This window comes from Marmota marmota, unplaced genomic scaffold (genome assembly GCF_001458135.2).
Source record: "Marmota marmota marmota unplaced genomic scaffold, marMar, whole genome shotgun sequence".
Lineage (NCBI taxonomy): Eukaryota > Metazoa > Chordata > Mammalia > Rodentia > Sciuridae > Marmota > Marmota marmota.
This window is the reverse complement of record NW_025999842.1, coordinates 3,024,565-3,041,777: the sequence shown is the minus strand read 5'-3', so window position 1 is coordinate 3,041,777 and position 17,213 is coordinate 3,024,565. Positions and strand designations below refer to the sequence as shown.

The 17,213-nt window shown below is 36.2% G+C and overlaps 1 protein-coding gene across 1 annotated transcript in view; it reads right to left on the bottom strand.

Moving 5' to 3' along the window:
• Nucleotides 1–1,259: 1,259 nt before the first annotated feature.
• Sh3bgrl2 (SH3 domain binding glutamate rich protein like 2) overlaps nucleotides 1,260–17,213 on the bottom strand; it is a 75,387-nt gene continuing 59,433 nt past the window's right edge. Inside the window, exons 3-4 of the mRNA XM_015498913.2 lie at nucleotides 9,316–9,396; nucleotides 1,260–5,620 (exon numbers count right to left, since the gene is read on the bottom strand). Coding sequence (XP_015354399.1) covers nucleotides 5,609–5,620; nucleotides 9,316–9,396 — 93 coding nt within the window. The 3' untranslated portion in view covers nucleotides 1,260–5,608. The remainder of the gene's footprint in view (nucleotides 5,621–9,315; nucleotides 9,397–17,213) is intronic.

The following is a 17,213-nucleotide window of genomic DNA, read 5'->3' as shown; positions in this document are numbered from 1 at the left end:
GCAGGTGCCTCAGAAGGTAAGACTGCACTCAAGTCTTTTTTTCCTGTCTGCCAATCAGTCCCTGTACATGTGAGCATGCTGCCAGCACAGTATATAGGGTTATATTCAGGATGACATTGATCCATCTTACTCAGCTTAATTATTCACTGATAATAAGCAGAGGTTCAATACAATCTCCTATGACTTAGAGTAATAATTTTAATGTTTTTAAGTATATCATCATTGTAACTTATTGCTACAGGCCCATTACATTTTGACAAACTAAGGAAACAAGTATATACAAACATCAAGTCTATGTAAAGATTTTCTTTTGGTAAAGTCCTGTAGCAGAAAAACTAAACCATAACATTAATCATGTTAATTTCCTGCCAAATAACTGGAGCTAATAAGCTTTAAAATAGCTTTAGAGAAAGAACCCTCCTAGAGCAAAGAAAAGTACCGAAAGTATATTTCTTGGCTGACATGCTGACACACTAAAAATCAATATGCAAGAAGCATATAATATATGCACTCAACTTTATTTTCTGCAAATAGAATAAAGATTCACATGCTTTTCATATTTCTGGAAATTGCTTCAGAAAATTTTTCTATTTTTAATCTGTTTGTCTTCCCTTTAATGGTTAAATCATGGGCTGGAGGTACAGCTCAGTAGTAGAGTGTTTGCCTAGAATATGCAAGGTCCTGGCATCACAAATAAAAACAAAAAGATAAATCAGTATTGACCAATAAAAGCAAAGTATAAAGAAAAATTTAAAATTAATAGCAAAAATACAACTGAAGAAGAAACAAAGGTAAAAGACATTAAGAGGGATTTCTTCAAAGAAGAAATAGAAATTTCTATATTAAACATATTCAAATTAGTAATAGGAGAAAATATGCCGAGCGAGACCACAATGAGATACCATTTTATGATACCCAACTTGGCAAAAATTTGACTATTCCAAATGTAGGCCAGGATCTACAGTCCTGGAAATTCTGGCATTCTGGTGGGAACATTAAATTGGTACCATTACTTTGAAAAGCAATTTGACCTTATCAATTACAGCTGATGATGTGTTTTTATTGTACAACCCAGCAATTCTATTCAAGGTATATTGTCCACTCTTAGGTATGTGCACCACAAGTCACAAACAAAAGAATGTTCATAGCAACATTTCCTTTTCTATTTCTATTTCTATGGGATATTTTCATACAATGCAATATTTAGTAGTAAAAACTCCCATTGCAATAAATGTAAAAAGGAAATGACAGACGATATATCCAGCTAAATTCCATTTATTATTCTTTAAAGATACATACATGAAAACAAAATGATAAAGAACAGGAAGGCTGTGATCAGCATGAAAGCAGGATAGGGCTCTTTTATCGGACAAGGAGGAGGATAGGTTGGGGGAACAACACACAGTGCTTCACAAAAAGGCAGTAAGGTAGGTGGCAGGCACACAAGGATTTGTTTATTATTATGCTTTATTTTATATATATATATATATATATATATATATATACACATATACATATGTGTGTGTATGTAGGTGTCTATGCGTATTCCACTACAAGTATGAAATTTTGAAAGTTGAAATGGTTTTAAAAAAGAAAAAGATTACATGTAATGTTTCAGATGAACCACAGCTTGGAGTGCTAAGAACTTACCCAACTCTATCATTTACCACTGGACGTAACTGCTGCTTTTATTTCTGCTTCATCTTTGAGGGTGGAGACTACTGTCCTGCTCGGATAGAATCCATTACATTTTAAGGACTCAATATATGCCGATAGAAAGGACAGCCAATCATGCATTTCTAGAAGTAGGAAAACTTTGCAGATCTGAGACACAAGAAGGCAGTGGTCATTTTGCTTATTTGGTTTCATGATTTAGCACATTTCTGCAAATTTACAGCTTGTTTCCTTTGATCCCTCCCTCCACCCTCCCTCTATCCTGGTGTTCTAAGGTTTGACATAGTTTAGTGATAAAAGCAACCTCAGCTACTGCCTTCAGCAAAGTTTTCTTCTGCTTTCAAAGGTGATTGGCTGCCTCAAAGGGACCCTGGCAGAATAAATAGTGGTTAACCTGTCCTTGTATTCTGCAACCAACAGGGGACCATATCCATCAACTATGGCTTCACTTGAGACCACAAAGGGAACTGAACCAAGGAAGTGGCTGAATGATTAACTCTGTCCTTGGTCACTATCACTGGTCACTGTATGAGATGACTCTGTGTTCCCCTCCCAACACAGGCAGGACCACCTGCATGGTTCCTCAAATGATCACATGATATATCTGCATTGTTTCTTTTTTTACAACCAAATCTGCAGCTTTCATGCACAGGTTCTTTTATGCACAGGTTTGTGGAGAGGAGTAAAAACAAATCTTCCCAGCTAAACAGAAAGGATTCAGCCAAACCTAGAACTAAAATTAGAAAATGTGATAAATGGGAGGAAATAAAACTCCATCTTAGAACACTTGTTTTCTGGAATTCATTTTTCTTTAATGCTGAGTATAAATATCAATGCCTTAAGAGACAAACACATACAAACTGATATCTAAAAAACAATAATTATATAGATTGAAGTGGATCCTGACACTTAAGAAAAGCTGTTAAATGAAAAGCATTTCTAGGAAAAAGCAAAGTCCCACAATAAAATCAGACAAATGAAACAAAACAGAAAGAAACTTTGGTTACTTTCCATAATAAAAAGATAAAAATAAGTTCAATTCATTATTAAATTCATGTGCTACAAAAACATCTATGCATAAGTGTTGAATTAATGAATAAAACAGAAAAAAATTTCAAATATATTAGAGTCTGAGGGCAAAATACCTTCCTTTTCTCTTCTTTGATTTTAATAAAACATCAGAATTTGGAAAAACAAGTTATTTCCCCAAGTAAATTTTCTTCTGGTCTGCATACACCTTGAAAGATGGTACTCTATATTTTTAGATGATTTTAAAATGGCATATTTGATTTTTAGCAACCTAAGGAACCTATTATAGGAAACTAAAATTCTGTCTTGAAATATCCTTGTTATTACATCTATGCCTGCAAATCCACTTCTTTCCTGGGTTTTAAAGACTGGGACTATCAAAATGAAAGGCAGCTAGTTAAAGGAAATAAGAACATCATTACTTTATGCTTGGAATTCAGCTGGTAGGAGTACGATTAAGGACACTATATTCTCTATAAACAGGGTAGTCCTGGAGGGCAATACTTCAGTACTCTGTGGAGCCTGGATACTGTGGTAGATTCCATACACTGTGCTTCTAGTCTATCCTAGCAAGGACACTGCCACCTGAGGGTGTTCTCTTGTACTTCTTTATAGCCCCCTCCCAAAATCATAGTAAGATGGTTTGTATTTGTTAGTGGTTTAGCATTATGTTTAATATAATCATACTAAGCATATTATAGTTAATTTGAAAGTTATCAGACAAATTTGGGTGGCTTTCTCTGGTTAGCAATCATGGTATTGATATTACAATCCTAGAATTTGCAAAGCCTCAACCTTATTAAGTTGGTTCTCAGCACTCACTTATAAGAGCAGACTAAATGTAAACTGAATAATTACAATATGACAACTTTAAAAATTGCTGTATCTTAAAAAGAAATTACACCACTGGATGGTGTAATCCCAGTGTCTCCGGAGGCTGAGGCAGGAGGATGGAAAGTTTGAAGCCAGCCTGAGCAATTTAGTAAGACTTTGTCTCAAAATAAAGAGAGAGAGATAGAGATAGATAGATAGATAGATAGATAGAGAGACAGAGAGAGAGAGAGAGAGAGAGAGAGAGAGAGAGAGAGAGAGAGAGAGATATGCAGCTGAGTGGTAAAAGCACCCCTGGGTTCATACTAAAAAACAAAACAAAAAACTTATAAGTCTTAGCAGAAGATTCACATACTAACATACTCAAATACAATATCCAGTTAGAAATAAACATTCCTGGATAGTCCCTGGGATATATCAAATGGAATATGACCTGGATCTTGTTTAATATCAACTAACCAGTAATACCCATGATTTGACAACAGCTTTCCTTGGAGAGAAAACTGCAGATCATATATTTTCCAGTCAAGAAGAACTCTGTCATGCTTTCCGTCTGACTGTAGTCCTGAACTGCAAATATCAGGCTGGAATTTCAGCTTCAGCATTCAAAAAGTGCTTCAGAATAGTACACATTTATCAAGGTATGGGGGCAGGGTATGTGATGTTTTAATTCATTTGCTCTTTCAATTTCTTACACATATCCTTCTCAGTATCATAATAAAAGGTCTAGTATTAGGATGCTAGGAATAATTGAGTATTTTAATCATCCCTCTTAGAGTTTATCATATTCAAGGCTGTTCCATGTTTGGCAATTCAAAACCCTTAAAAAATATAAGGATATGGAAAAGTCACCTCTGCCCTAATAAAGTAACATATTCAGTGTTTATCAGTGTCCACTCCAATGGGAGCAGATCTGCTTGCCAAATACAATTCAGAGTTACTCTTTAGACAGCCCCCTTCTCATATATGTTGCTCTGAAAACTCACTTGTGCTTATATATGAAGTAAGAATGTGTATCGATTTTACTCTGAAAAGTATGAGACTGTGGCTAGATGAGAAAAATAGTAGAACAATGAAAAGTAACATAAGAAAAAAATTAATTCTATAGCAATATTGGTATCTTTTAATATGCATCATCAAGGGTCCACAAAATATATCTAACTGAGATCTTCCTTTCTCAAAAAAATATAATCCTTTCACAAAATAGAATAAGCAGCTGTTGGGGAACTGAATTTAAAAAATATATGTGCACTTATGTATATATAAATTGCTAAAGCTGAAATGCCTTCAGATACGAATCAGACAATTTCCCTATAAACTGACTATCTAATTAGTGCACCTCTTAAAATATATCTTTCAAGCAGTCTTGTGCATTTAGGTAAAACTTTCCCCTTGCAATAGTAATTATCTTCATCCCTGTAACTTGGTTGTGATCATGCAATATTGCAACAGTAATTTCTGGAAACATCTGTAGGAGCTTAGAGGATTTGTGAGGGTTAAGAGTTTCCATTACAAAAAGGAATCTAGAACATCTGACATTTTCAACAGGTGTTATTACAAAGCACTGGAGCAGTGATGTTTATGATTCTGTAGCAAAAATCTTCAATGCCCTTTTGTCAATCAGCATTGCTTTTTTCTTTTTTATTCAAAGATTCTAATAAGCCTGGCAGACTAATTTCAAGGATGCAATCCAAGCAGCTTAAAGAGAAGTAGGTTTATGCAATACTGGCATCTACTATATCCTAGGGCAGACCCAACATTTTCTCTCTAATGGTGCCACCCACTTGTCTATCAGTTATTAAGGAAGCACACCCGTAACAGAAGACAGTACTTTCAGGTGAGTGAGGCAACTGCAGGCAAATTGGGAAGAAAAAATCCACCACAGTCCTGATTTGGTTTAAAGCAATCATGCAATCCCCATTATACCCACATCTTCCAAAAACACCCTTTTCGTGGCAAGCAAAGTTACTGATGCATGTGGCTTTTGTCACAGTGATGCATTAGGTAAGCAGGTGTGTGCCGAGTACCAATGGGTGCTCCAAAATGCATCTCCGTCACCTTCCACTTTGCCTCACTAAGGTTCTGCCTGTTAAGAAAAACAAACAAAAACACCAGTTACAGCACTGCATTACATTGACAAGAAAATTTGCTCTTGGCAGTATTTTTTTTTTTTTAAATGTCAAGAACAGAGATGTTGGAAATACATTACCCCCCAAGTGATTGTTAAGAGCAAATCCTGGGTTTCAGGATCAGAGCCCAGATTTAAATCACACTCATCCAATCTGCCAAATATAAAAAGTAGAAAGCAACATCCCACTGAGTCTCCTCTTAAAGGTACCGTTCTACTAGCTCATGGATGGGTGAGCATTATCTCACTCAGGGGGCTTCCAGAGGCACTGGTTTATGCTGACCCTATGTGAAGAACAGCATTGGTATGGCCATAACTGCTAGTAAATAGTCGCTGCTCCAATCACCCAAGTGCCCCTCCACTCCTCTCCAGCCATGATCCAACTGCTAAACAGCTGTCACCTGGCACAGGAGGCATCCATAGCCTCCAACTCTGGCAGCATTTCCTTCTGTTAAGTATTCTAAATATCACCCCTGAATGGCAAAGATCAGGAAGCAAAAACTTCTATAACAGGCTCTTCTTAGTCTATTAAAATAACAAACTTGATGAGTTTCAACATAAAATTATTAGCAAGAAGGCCTCCTTTTCTCGTGCTTGCATAAGTACCATGGTGGGCCAGCCCCTGCTGGCTCCAGCCACTCACAGGGGAAAGTGTTCCCTTTTCCTGAGTTTCTACACCTCCCAACTTCAAGAAAAGCATAAAAATCTGCATTTTAAATATTAGCAACTTATATGATTACACGACCAATGTAATTCTACATCATGTACAACCAGAAGGATGAGAATTTATACTCCACATATGTATAATATGTCAAAACACATTCTACTATCGCGTATAACAAATAAGAACAAATTAAAAAATTAAATAAATATTAGCAACCCATTTACTTTTGACTTTCAAAAATTCTGCACTAGACAGATAACATATCCACAGCTAATGTGGCCTGCAAGACACCATTTGGTGATTTCCAGGCTTCCTCTGCTCCGTTTACTTCTGGGAGCAGCTTACTTGGAATCTACACTGCACCTGTGCCTGTGGGGCCCATGAATGCTCTTTTCCCATTTGTGGAGCAATTATAGATGCTAACGGCATCCTTATGTTTCCTGGATGGCTTTCCTATCTTATCTTTCATGTGTGCATACTGCATCGGGAGTAGGAAAGGAGATAAGAAAAAGGGGATTCATCTTTTGGTACATCAAATCTGTGAACACGCTGTCAAAGCCTTAATCTGTAGACCATGTAATGGATTATTACCAAAGTGAATAATAAGTCACTAAAATGGGGAGAAAAGGCTAAATTTTTCCTATAGTTTCCCTTCTCTCATATAAAGTTGTAGTCTAAGCTGCTCTTAACCTCTAAGCCCCTGAATATTTGTGAGAGCAAGCAACACAGACACTGCACTATGGACATCTGCTCTGATCCCAAGTGCTCCTGCACCAGTAGTTCTCATTCATGGAACTGAAGATGGCTGGCTGAATGGGTGGGGCTGCCCAAGGCCCTTATTGCTTTTGAACTTGGTCCACTCAAATCAAGTCAGCTGCAATAGCACCAAGACCAACATTAACACTGTGGCCACAAGCCATGTGAGAATGTGTATTTTATAGATAATAGATTTCTTAAGAAGTTCTAGACAGAATAAATTTTGTTTCCTACTTTGGGGGCATGGGGCCAGTGATGGGCATGGAACCCAGGTCTTCATGCAGGCTAGGCAAGTACTCTACCACTGAGTTACACCCCCAGGCCTAAATGGCTTAAAGAATTAAAAAGTCAGACTGCAGAGTGTCTAAGGAACCTACATCTTTGGGGAAAATGAGAACAAAGATGGCAAGTACACAGTGTTTTTTAAAAGGCTTTTACATAGACCACGGTATCCCCTGGGTTTATACATTCATTAGATTTTCCCTACCCCAGTTTTTCTAGTTCTTTGAAGATAAATCTGTACTGTTTAATATGTTTGGATGAAACATGTTATAAAAATACTCTAATTTTTTAACAAGTATTCAAATGTTACATCTTCATAAAAATAGTTTTTAAGAACCTGTAAATACTTTATGTGTGGGTTTTGTCTCTACTTAAAACTCGTACATGGAAACCACCCACAACCATCTGTTGACTTGCGGATGTGAAAACAAAGCAAGATTTCACATTGGCTATGCACTGCAGGTACTGGTGTATAATTTACATTATTGATGTCTCTGCCTTCCTCCCACAGGTGTTCCAGAAATCGTAGAGATCCTGGGTAGTCTCAAAAGACTTATTGCTTATAGACAATAAAACTCCCAGTAATGTACTTCCATTTCAATTGTGTGAAAAACACACATACACACACACTTTAGAATTCAGTCTCTATTGTAAATATAGTCAAAACCTCAGCTACTATATATCTTTTTATATATATATATAAAGATAGCAAGGAAACACAAAAATGTCAATGTGAATAGCTTGGGGTAGTGATTTTTATGTTCTACTTTATACTTTCTTCATATTTTCCCAAATTTTCTAAGTGAGTCTAGGTTATTTTTATAATCAGAAATAAGTACTATTTATAAAAATCAAAAAATCAAAATATTATCTGACTTAATATCTTTTTAATTTTGAAATTAATTTATTAAATACATATAATTAAGTTATGAAAAAATTTATAACTATAAATTTTAAACATGATACAACCTGGATCCTTTAGGCTTTCCAAAAGACATATGACTTAATAAAGGGGCTTTAAAAATATTTTGAATGGCTTAGGAATTGCAGTATTTTTTCCAAGGCTGACCACTTATCATAGAACACCCTTCCTTCAATGTAAAAAAGCTAAATGTGCATAAGACTTTTCAAATATGGCCTTGATTGTGCTATCACAAAAAATTTAAAGTACAATTGTCCCTAGGTATCTGTGGGGGATTGGTTTTAGGATCCCCCCTTCGATCTGCAGATACTCAAGTTCCTTAGAGAAAATATCTGCACATAATGTAGGCACACCTACCTATATACTTCAGATCAGCCTTAGATAACTTATAATACCTAACATGAGGTAAACAGGTGTTATACTGTGTTACTTAGGAAATAATGACAAGAAGAAATAACTGTACATGTTCAGTGCAGAGGCAGTTTTCTTTTCATATATTCTTTTTGGGGTTAGGGTACCAGGGATTGAACTCAGGGGCACTGGACCACTGACCCACATCCCTAGCGCTATTTTGTATTTTTATTTAGAGATAGGGTCTCACTGAGTTGCTTAGCACCTTGCTTTTCGTGAAGTTGGCTTTGAACTCACAAGCCTCCTGAGCCGCTGGGACTATAGGCTGTGCCAGCACACTGGCTTATATTCTTGACCTGTGTTTTAATCCACCAATGCAGAGAGTAAACTGTGATAAAAATTGCAATTTAAAATAGAAAACAGCTACTACTTTTTGCTACCTTAAGTCTTCTTGGAAGAATGAGGTCTAAATTATAAGTAAATCAATGTCCTAATTTATGGCAATGACTGACAATGGAAACAGAAAAACCTAAGCATCTTTGTGTGTCTTAATACTAGATAGTCTATAATTATGAATAGAGACTATCTGTGCATTTCTTTAACACTTTCAACCTCTATCTCTAAGAACAATTCAAGAAAAATGAATTTTAAAGCAAAAAGGAGAAAAAAATAACCTACCTTTGATGCCAATAGTGGTTTCAGGCCTAAGAATGAAAAGACAGTGTTGCTTTCCTTCGATTCAAAAAAACTGTCATAATCCTAGAAAAAGAAGACGAAAGTAAAATCAATGAACAACAACAAAAAAACAGTATGGTTGGTGCTTCTGACAAATTCTTTCTTTTTTTTTTGTATCAGGGATGGAAACCAGGGGTGCTGAGCCACTGGGCCACATCCTCATACCTTTTAAATATTTTATTTAGAGACAGGGTTTTGCTGAGTTGCCAAGGCTGGCTTTGAACTCTGGATTCTCCAGCCTCAGCCTCCCAAGTTGCTGAGATTACACCCCCAGCTAACAAATCCTTTATGGAAGTAAAAAAATGTATCATTGCTCTGTCCAGGCCAAAGAGTGACACACAGCTACTAGATTTAATCTGTTAGGGCCTAAAAATTTCCTTGAGTATGATGATCAATGTAACAAGTTTTTAATCCAAAACCGGTGACAGGATTAAAATGTAAAACATTTGACAACAGAAATGAAATAGGGACACATACCTCACGAAAATAGGAAAACCTCATGTGCCAAAGTAACACCTGTCTGTGTGAGTCACACTGACCTAAGGTTTTTCTCCAGGCTTCAACATGGAAGGCTGCTGCCTCCCAATTTCACTCTTGACATTTTGCTATCTATGGCTTAAAAAAAAATCAGTTGGTAAACATAAAGCCACAAAGGTCTCCATGTGTCAATGCCAGTGTTTCTATTCTGCTTTTGAAGATTTCCTCATTCTTTGAGACTATGTCTTCAGAGAGAATGAAAAGATCAAATAAAGACTAAAAGAAACTATATTCTCTCTAACATTTATCTTTGTTTCAGACACAGAATCATTTTTCTCTTGCTACTTTCACAAGAGAAGCCAGGGAGAAATTCTAGTCAGTGTGTGAATTCTTTCCAAAGTTTACGTGTATCATACTACCTAGTTTCTAAGTTGATATAAATCACTTTTAAAAATGGCAAATTTTTCCTAAGGATAAATACTGTCAGTAGACAATGATTAGAATCCTTTGCAGGCCTTCCTTTTTTTCTAGGTGCCTTAAAATCATTGCATCATTTATTCTTCACCACAGTCCATGAGATTAGAGACTGGCTCCAAGAGAAGCAATATATTGCCCAAGTTTGACCACCAAGTGGGAGAGCTGAGATTTGGGGCCATGTTTAACTAGTGCTGAAATTCACATTCTTTCTTTCATCCTGCCCAACAAGAAATCAGGCACGGGTCCCCTGTATGCTGCTCTCACTGAGCCCTAAGGAATCCACTGCTGAGCTGGGCCAATGGCATTATAAGTACTTTTGAAATTAGTCTAGAAATCTAAATGAGTCAGTAACTTGTACAGTAGAGGTTTGCTTCTTGCAAAGCATGCCTCTTTTGAACTGCATGGGTTCTCTCTCGTCCAGTGAGGAGGTCCATGGAACAGGTAGAGAAGAGTGTGGCTGCAGAGTCGCTATTTAAGACCTCCGGAGACCAAGCAGGAAGGAGGTCTGATTTTATTTTGCAGTTACCATGTATATATACTCAGGCAGTTGCTAAGCAGATTACAGGCATCCAGCAATACAATTTTTGGCCATCTGTCCTTGCAGCAAGCAATGAAGAGGCAGGACGTGGAGCAAACACAGGGACTGTAACACATGGCCTCATACCCAGGGCATGCCATGTATGTAGTACTCCATGCACCTGACCCCACAGAACTGTTTGGCTCTGTGGACAGATTCTCTTGTCCAAACACTTTATCAACCAATCTCATGATTTTGAAGTTAAGTAATTTTAGTTCATGGTCATCTGAGATTTAGGCTTTGCACTGGTTGTTCTGTCATTTAGGATCAAGCCTAAAGAGAAGACTGTGTTGACAAACCAAGAAGAAGAAACATCTGAAAAGAAAGGCTCAGCATTTAAGTTGAAATATGAAGATGTAGAATTAGCACAGAACGTGTTGGGACAGGGTCATCCAGGGCAGGGGAAAGCATAGTAAAGGGCAAGGTTGACTGGGATCCACATGTGCTGGACTTTGTAAACCAGAAAAAAAAGTTTTAATTTAAGTACTGAAAGAAATAATGCAAGGGTTTTAAGCAAGGGAGCACACTGATTCACCTTCCTTTAAGAAAATACCTAAGTACCTATAAAAAGAATGGCTCAGAGAGGGGGCAGCAAGAAGGAAACCAGAGAGAAAATTGAGGAGAGCACCATGGTAATTCAGGTAAGAGATGTCAGCGACAGCTTGGAGCAGAATGATGGCCATGTATATGGTGACCTAGACAGGCCAGAGAAACATTTTAGAAGCAGAATTGATATTTGGTTGTGGATCAGATGTGAAGATTTGGAAGAAGTAAGAATAAAGGGGTTCTAAGCTTTCTGACTTGATGGAAAAAGATTTGAGAAAAGGTTTAAGGGAAAGCTGGATGGAGTTCAACATGTTAAGTTTCAGAAATTATACTATAAAACACTCAAGTAAAGAAAATAATGAGGCGGTAGAAGGTTGCTTTGGATACAAAAGATTTCATGGAATTTGTAAGAACATGTGTAATTTTCTAAGATAAAATATGATTCTAATGATAGCACAAATAGTCTAAGTTTGGTGTATAATGTAGGCAAAATACCATAAACTAAAAATGTTACATTATTTGTTACAAAGCCATTTTCAAAAAGCTTAGTGACATTTCACTGATCTAGGTTCAAGAAATAATACTGTTCCATACACATTCTGTTTAACAATTTTTTGCTCAGAGTTGTACCAAAATGCTTAGAGTAAGATATGATAAGAGGAGGAAGAGAGTTAAATTATGGGCTATATTTATTCTATCCTTTTAGATATCCACTATATAAATTCAGTGTGCTTGTTCCTCTTTGTAGCCTATTCTGCTTCTCTTGGGTCTAAATTCTTTTCCTAGGAAATCCATTCTAATTAAATGTTCTAGATCTGAACTCTCCCTTGAGCTCAGGTTCCACATGAGCAAAACACTGTTCATAGACTCTTAAACAAAACAAGTTTACACCATAATTCATGATCTTCCACTCTACAATAAGGACCTCTCATAAACTGGCACCTTATTATCCTGAGCTTAACCCCTTTGCTTCAAGAGGTCTCACTGGTCATATAATGTGGACTAAAATCTTTGATATGGTGTAAAAGGCCCTATATAGTCTGGTTCTGCCTAACTCATCAGTTTTGAGGAGAAGACCACTGCATCAACCATTGTCTGCTTCACAAATCCCATTTCTGGGAAACTGGGTTGGGTATATGTTCATGTATCAGCATCTGTGGTTTTAATGCCCATCAATGTACCATGTGAGTTATACGACTTTATCATTTCACCTCCTCAGACTTTCTTCCCAGCTGTGTCAGATACTATGGAGGCCCTTGGACTCCAGATTTTATTGGTAACCTGATAGATAATTCCAGACTTCTCAGAAATAATGCAGCATCCAGTAGAGCTGCTCTTTAGTGGACTGTAAGTTGTAGCCAAATGCAAAATCCAGCATGGATATTCTTGTTTCTAGGGATATCAATTTGAAAATTTGTTCTTCTCCTGTTTGACTGAATAGGTAAGATCAAGGGCCAGTAGACATCAAAATTCTGTTCCTGCCCTTGAGTCTAATAGGCTTCTCTTTCTTCTATTTAACTAAAAATCTCTGATGTCAGTGTGAAATTCAGCAATGTAAAACTAACAATGTAATAAAATGAGAAACGATGACTCAATCTCTATAAATGTAGTGTGATTTTACTTTCAAAGACTGTGGCAATAAAATGAAAATATTGTACATATAAATGAATAAAAGGCAAGTTGCAATGAGACAATAATTATACTTCAGGTTTCAGTGTTTATATTTAAAATATCAAAATGATCACAATTCCCCAAATCACAAAACTGGAAATCAGGTAAGCTCGCATATAAGTTTCATACACATAAAAACAACATCTAAAAATATGTACATATATGCAAATAGAGAAAATATGTAACATGATCAACAAACAATTTATCCACACTAAACTACTCTTATTTTTCATCACTAGCAAGTCAGATATTTAAAAATCTTTTAGACATTTCTAATTTATAAAAAGAAAATTTTCTCTTAAACAGTATTTGTCATAAAAATTGTAAATCTTATTGTTACATTATGAACTTTTAACTTAATACCATATCACTAAGGCTGGGGAGCTTCTTGCCTGAATACTGAATTGGATCCACTGAAGAGTTTAGAAAATTTCATTTAAGGTATGAAAGTAATAAGTACAAAATTTGCTAATTAGCTTTAAAAACAAAATAATTCATAGAAAATTATTTTTAAAAATCAAACAGACTAGTACATGACATATATTGGGTTACTAACACAATCTGTGTCAAAAGAACAGATGAGTTGTTTGTTAATAAATGACCAATGTGTCATGCATTAGGTAATATCATGCTAGTAATATAGTTTGAGTAAATCCTATTTTTACTCTATTATTTACCAGTTTTTTAAAATAGCATAAAAATTTAACTTTCTAACATTCAAAGCTTTTTGAGTGTTTTGATAAATCCTAAAGTGTGCAAGAAATTAAATTATTTCCTTTGTCATATTAGGGCAAAGAGTAGATGATTGATAATTTAAAATCTAAAGCCTCTTAATAGTTAATGCCTCCTTTCAGAATTAAATTGTATGATGTGAAATCCTTTAGGAAGAACACAGTCTTAAGAATTTAAATATCACTTGCTATTACATTATAATATGAATATAGTATTCTTATATTATGGCCTTGGGCCATAATACTTTCTAATAAAAAAAATTCTGCTTTGTTATCAAATTGTTTCACTGATATATATTTTTAAATATTAGAGTTTCTACTACAAAGGTTAAAAGCATTAGAGTTTAAAAACTCATATAAGGTTTATAAACAGACTTGCTGAATTTCATACAAAGGCACTTTCCCTGAAGTGTTTGTAAATATGTGTCTGCAGATTGTAATTTTCAGGACAATCAACATTCTGTAACTATAGGATCTAAAGATCAGTTAAGAATGACTTTGCAGAAGGATACACACATATCACATGCAATATCAGAGCAGCCAGTTTCAGAAGCCAGTGTATTTTCATTACATTTAAGACAAAGGATGAAAACTATTTCTAATGCCAATTGCTTAGAAAAATAAAAAATTTTGAACTGTATAGATAATAGCATAACTCAGCATTCCTATTCACTATGGTTAACATTTATTTAAAAGCTATAATTTTAAGAAGTAAAAAAAGCAAGCTGAAGAGCTGTTTAAAAAAAAAAAGAAAGAAAAAAGAAGAGTCTCCCCTCACCTATATTTGTTTAGGTTCAAGGGAAAACCAATGTGTGAGACATTTTGAAGCTCAAGATAAAATCTACAACAGGTAGAGTTAACAATAGTCTCATTCTTCCACAAGCTCACATAAGGACATTATCTGCAAACCCCAATTAGACCATTATGGACTAAGCAAGCATTTGAGACAAAGATCTTAAAGTTCTTTGCCCTTTCAGTGTTCCCTAAGAGAACAGTTAGGAAAGCCCACAGCAGTCACTCTGAAAAGCTGTACTGCTTCCCACCGCTCAATGACAATTAAGTGACAGAACCATATTATTTCTACATGCCAGGGGCACAAGCAAACAGGAGGCTGCAGGGAAGAAAAACAACATGGGGTCAACAAGGAAATGGTGACAGCAATCAGTATACATGAGTCAAAAGGAAATCTGGCCTACCCAAAAGAAAATTTAAAGAGAGTTTTTTTTAAGACTATAACAGAGTTGCTACCGTGGCTGCTGCTGCTGTTTTAAAATGGGGAGAGAGACTCCTTCTGCTTGAATTTTTTCAGGCCTAAAAGATAGCCTCTGAGAAAATTTCTTGATTTAGTGAATAAGGATCTTTAATGATATACTCTATGTTATGAAATCTTGACATAGAAAGAAAAAGTAATTGGCAGTTCCAGTCCTAGTACAATGGGTGAGATGTAGTTACCTAACAAGGCTTCATTCAGCAATTTCTATGCCAAACACCAAAATAAGCACAAGCTCAAAGCTGAGGCTTTCAAATTCTTAATTAATGTTTAACATTGTGACCACAATGGTGCAAGATGGCATGTAAGCACATGCATCCATTTATTCTCTTATCCAAGTGCCACTGAAGTTGAAGGGATCCAGCAATACGATTTTCTTTTCTTTGTGGGTGTGTGTGGTACTAGGGATTGAACCCAGAGCCTTGTGCATGCAAAGCAAGCACTCTACCAACTGAGCTATATCCCCAACCTCCAGCAATACAATTTTAAGAAATGCCTAGACAATGCAAATACAACTGGAATGGTAGAGTAAACAGGAAAGGAAACCATGGTTCAATGACAATTAAGTGACAGAACCAAAACAACAGAAAAGCAATCCTTCCCAAGGAACTCCCATAGAAACTGCTGGCCTGAGACAATGACTACAATGATCTGGAGACTGATGGGCAAACACTAAAGCACAAAGAAGTGTGTGTATAACGGCAGAGGCAATCCTTTGCATAGTGTAGTCAGAGCTCTCAAGAAGTGCTCTCAGGACAAAACTGACTGTGAACTGCTGAGCAAACTCTTGAGCCTGTGGTCAGTCTGGGCTCCAAATCAGGCACAGAAAGCAATGGAATGGAGGTGTGTCTTGGAAGGACAGCATCCTCCACTGCCTTTGTAATGCTCTCTTTCATTAGCATTGGAGGGGTTCATCCTGCTTCTCTGTTGCCACCCAGCCTTATACACAGTCTTAGTCCTCCTACCAAAGGGAAAAGACCTGTGCAAGTCCAGGGAAAAGTCACGCCAGCTTCTAAGAAAGACAAAGGCCAGAAACCAGAAGTAATGCTGGAGAACATAGAGATAGCTCAGAGAACACAAGAAACCAAGAAAAATGCTGCTAACTAATGTTCTTGGAGTAATTAAAGAAAATACTACAACAACAAACAAGAACAAGCCAATATTTTTAAAGGAATAATAAGACAACAGCAACAAAAGGGCTTCGGGAAATGAAATTTGATTGCTAAAAAATTGATAAATACATTAAATAATAGAATGATACAGGACTAAAAACCAAGCTAGTGATCTAGAAATAAAACTTGAGAATGCCTCTTAGAATGCACAGCATCAAGATCAAGAGAAGGAAATTATTAAACAGGTGAAGAGCACTGCTGGTATGAAGGGCCAAAGGTCCCCAAAACAATAAATCCCGCAGGGGAAGAAGAAAGACAATGGAAGAGAGGAGAAAGTCAAACAAACAGAACTTTTCAAAAGTGAAATAAATTTCCAGATTGAAACTTCCAACAATTGCTATTGCTGTACAGAATAAATAAAAAAAAAAAATCACATTCCAGAACTCAAACACACACATGCTAAAATCTTCCAGAGAGAGAAATCAAACAATTTACCTCTAAAAATCTGATCCAGCAGACATGAAGTCTTCCAGTCAATACCATGATTACAGAATAAGAAGTAATGCTTCCTCAGGGAACATGATTTTAATTCTAGAACTTTAGACTCAACAACATGATCCATTAAGAATGAGAATCAAATGAAGATGTTTTAAAAAAATCAGAAAGCTTACCAGGTAGAAATGCCAAGTTAACAAAGTGTTTTTTCAGAAGGTAGTTCAAGCAAACAAAAAGCAATGTGAAAAAGAAAAGGTATCTTTTCATGTCTTTCCAGACAAGTGTGTGCTGGAGGAGTAAACTGCTGAACTCTGTGAAGGGAATCCCTTGGATACTGGTGTTTGTGCCCTTCTCCTCTAAGCCTGGGACTGAATAGGTTGTATACCCTCTGTGGCTGCTCACACTACTGAACAAGTCTGTAGGAAGCAGTATTTACAGAATTACACCAATATAAGATATTTATGTAAATAATTATGACAATTACA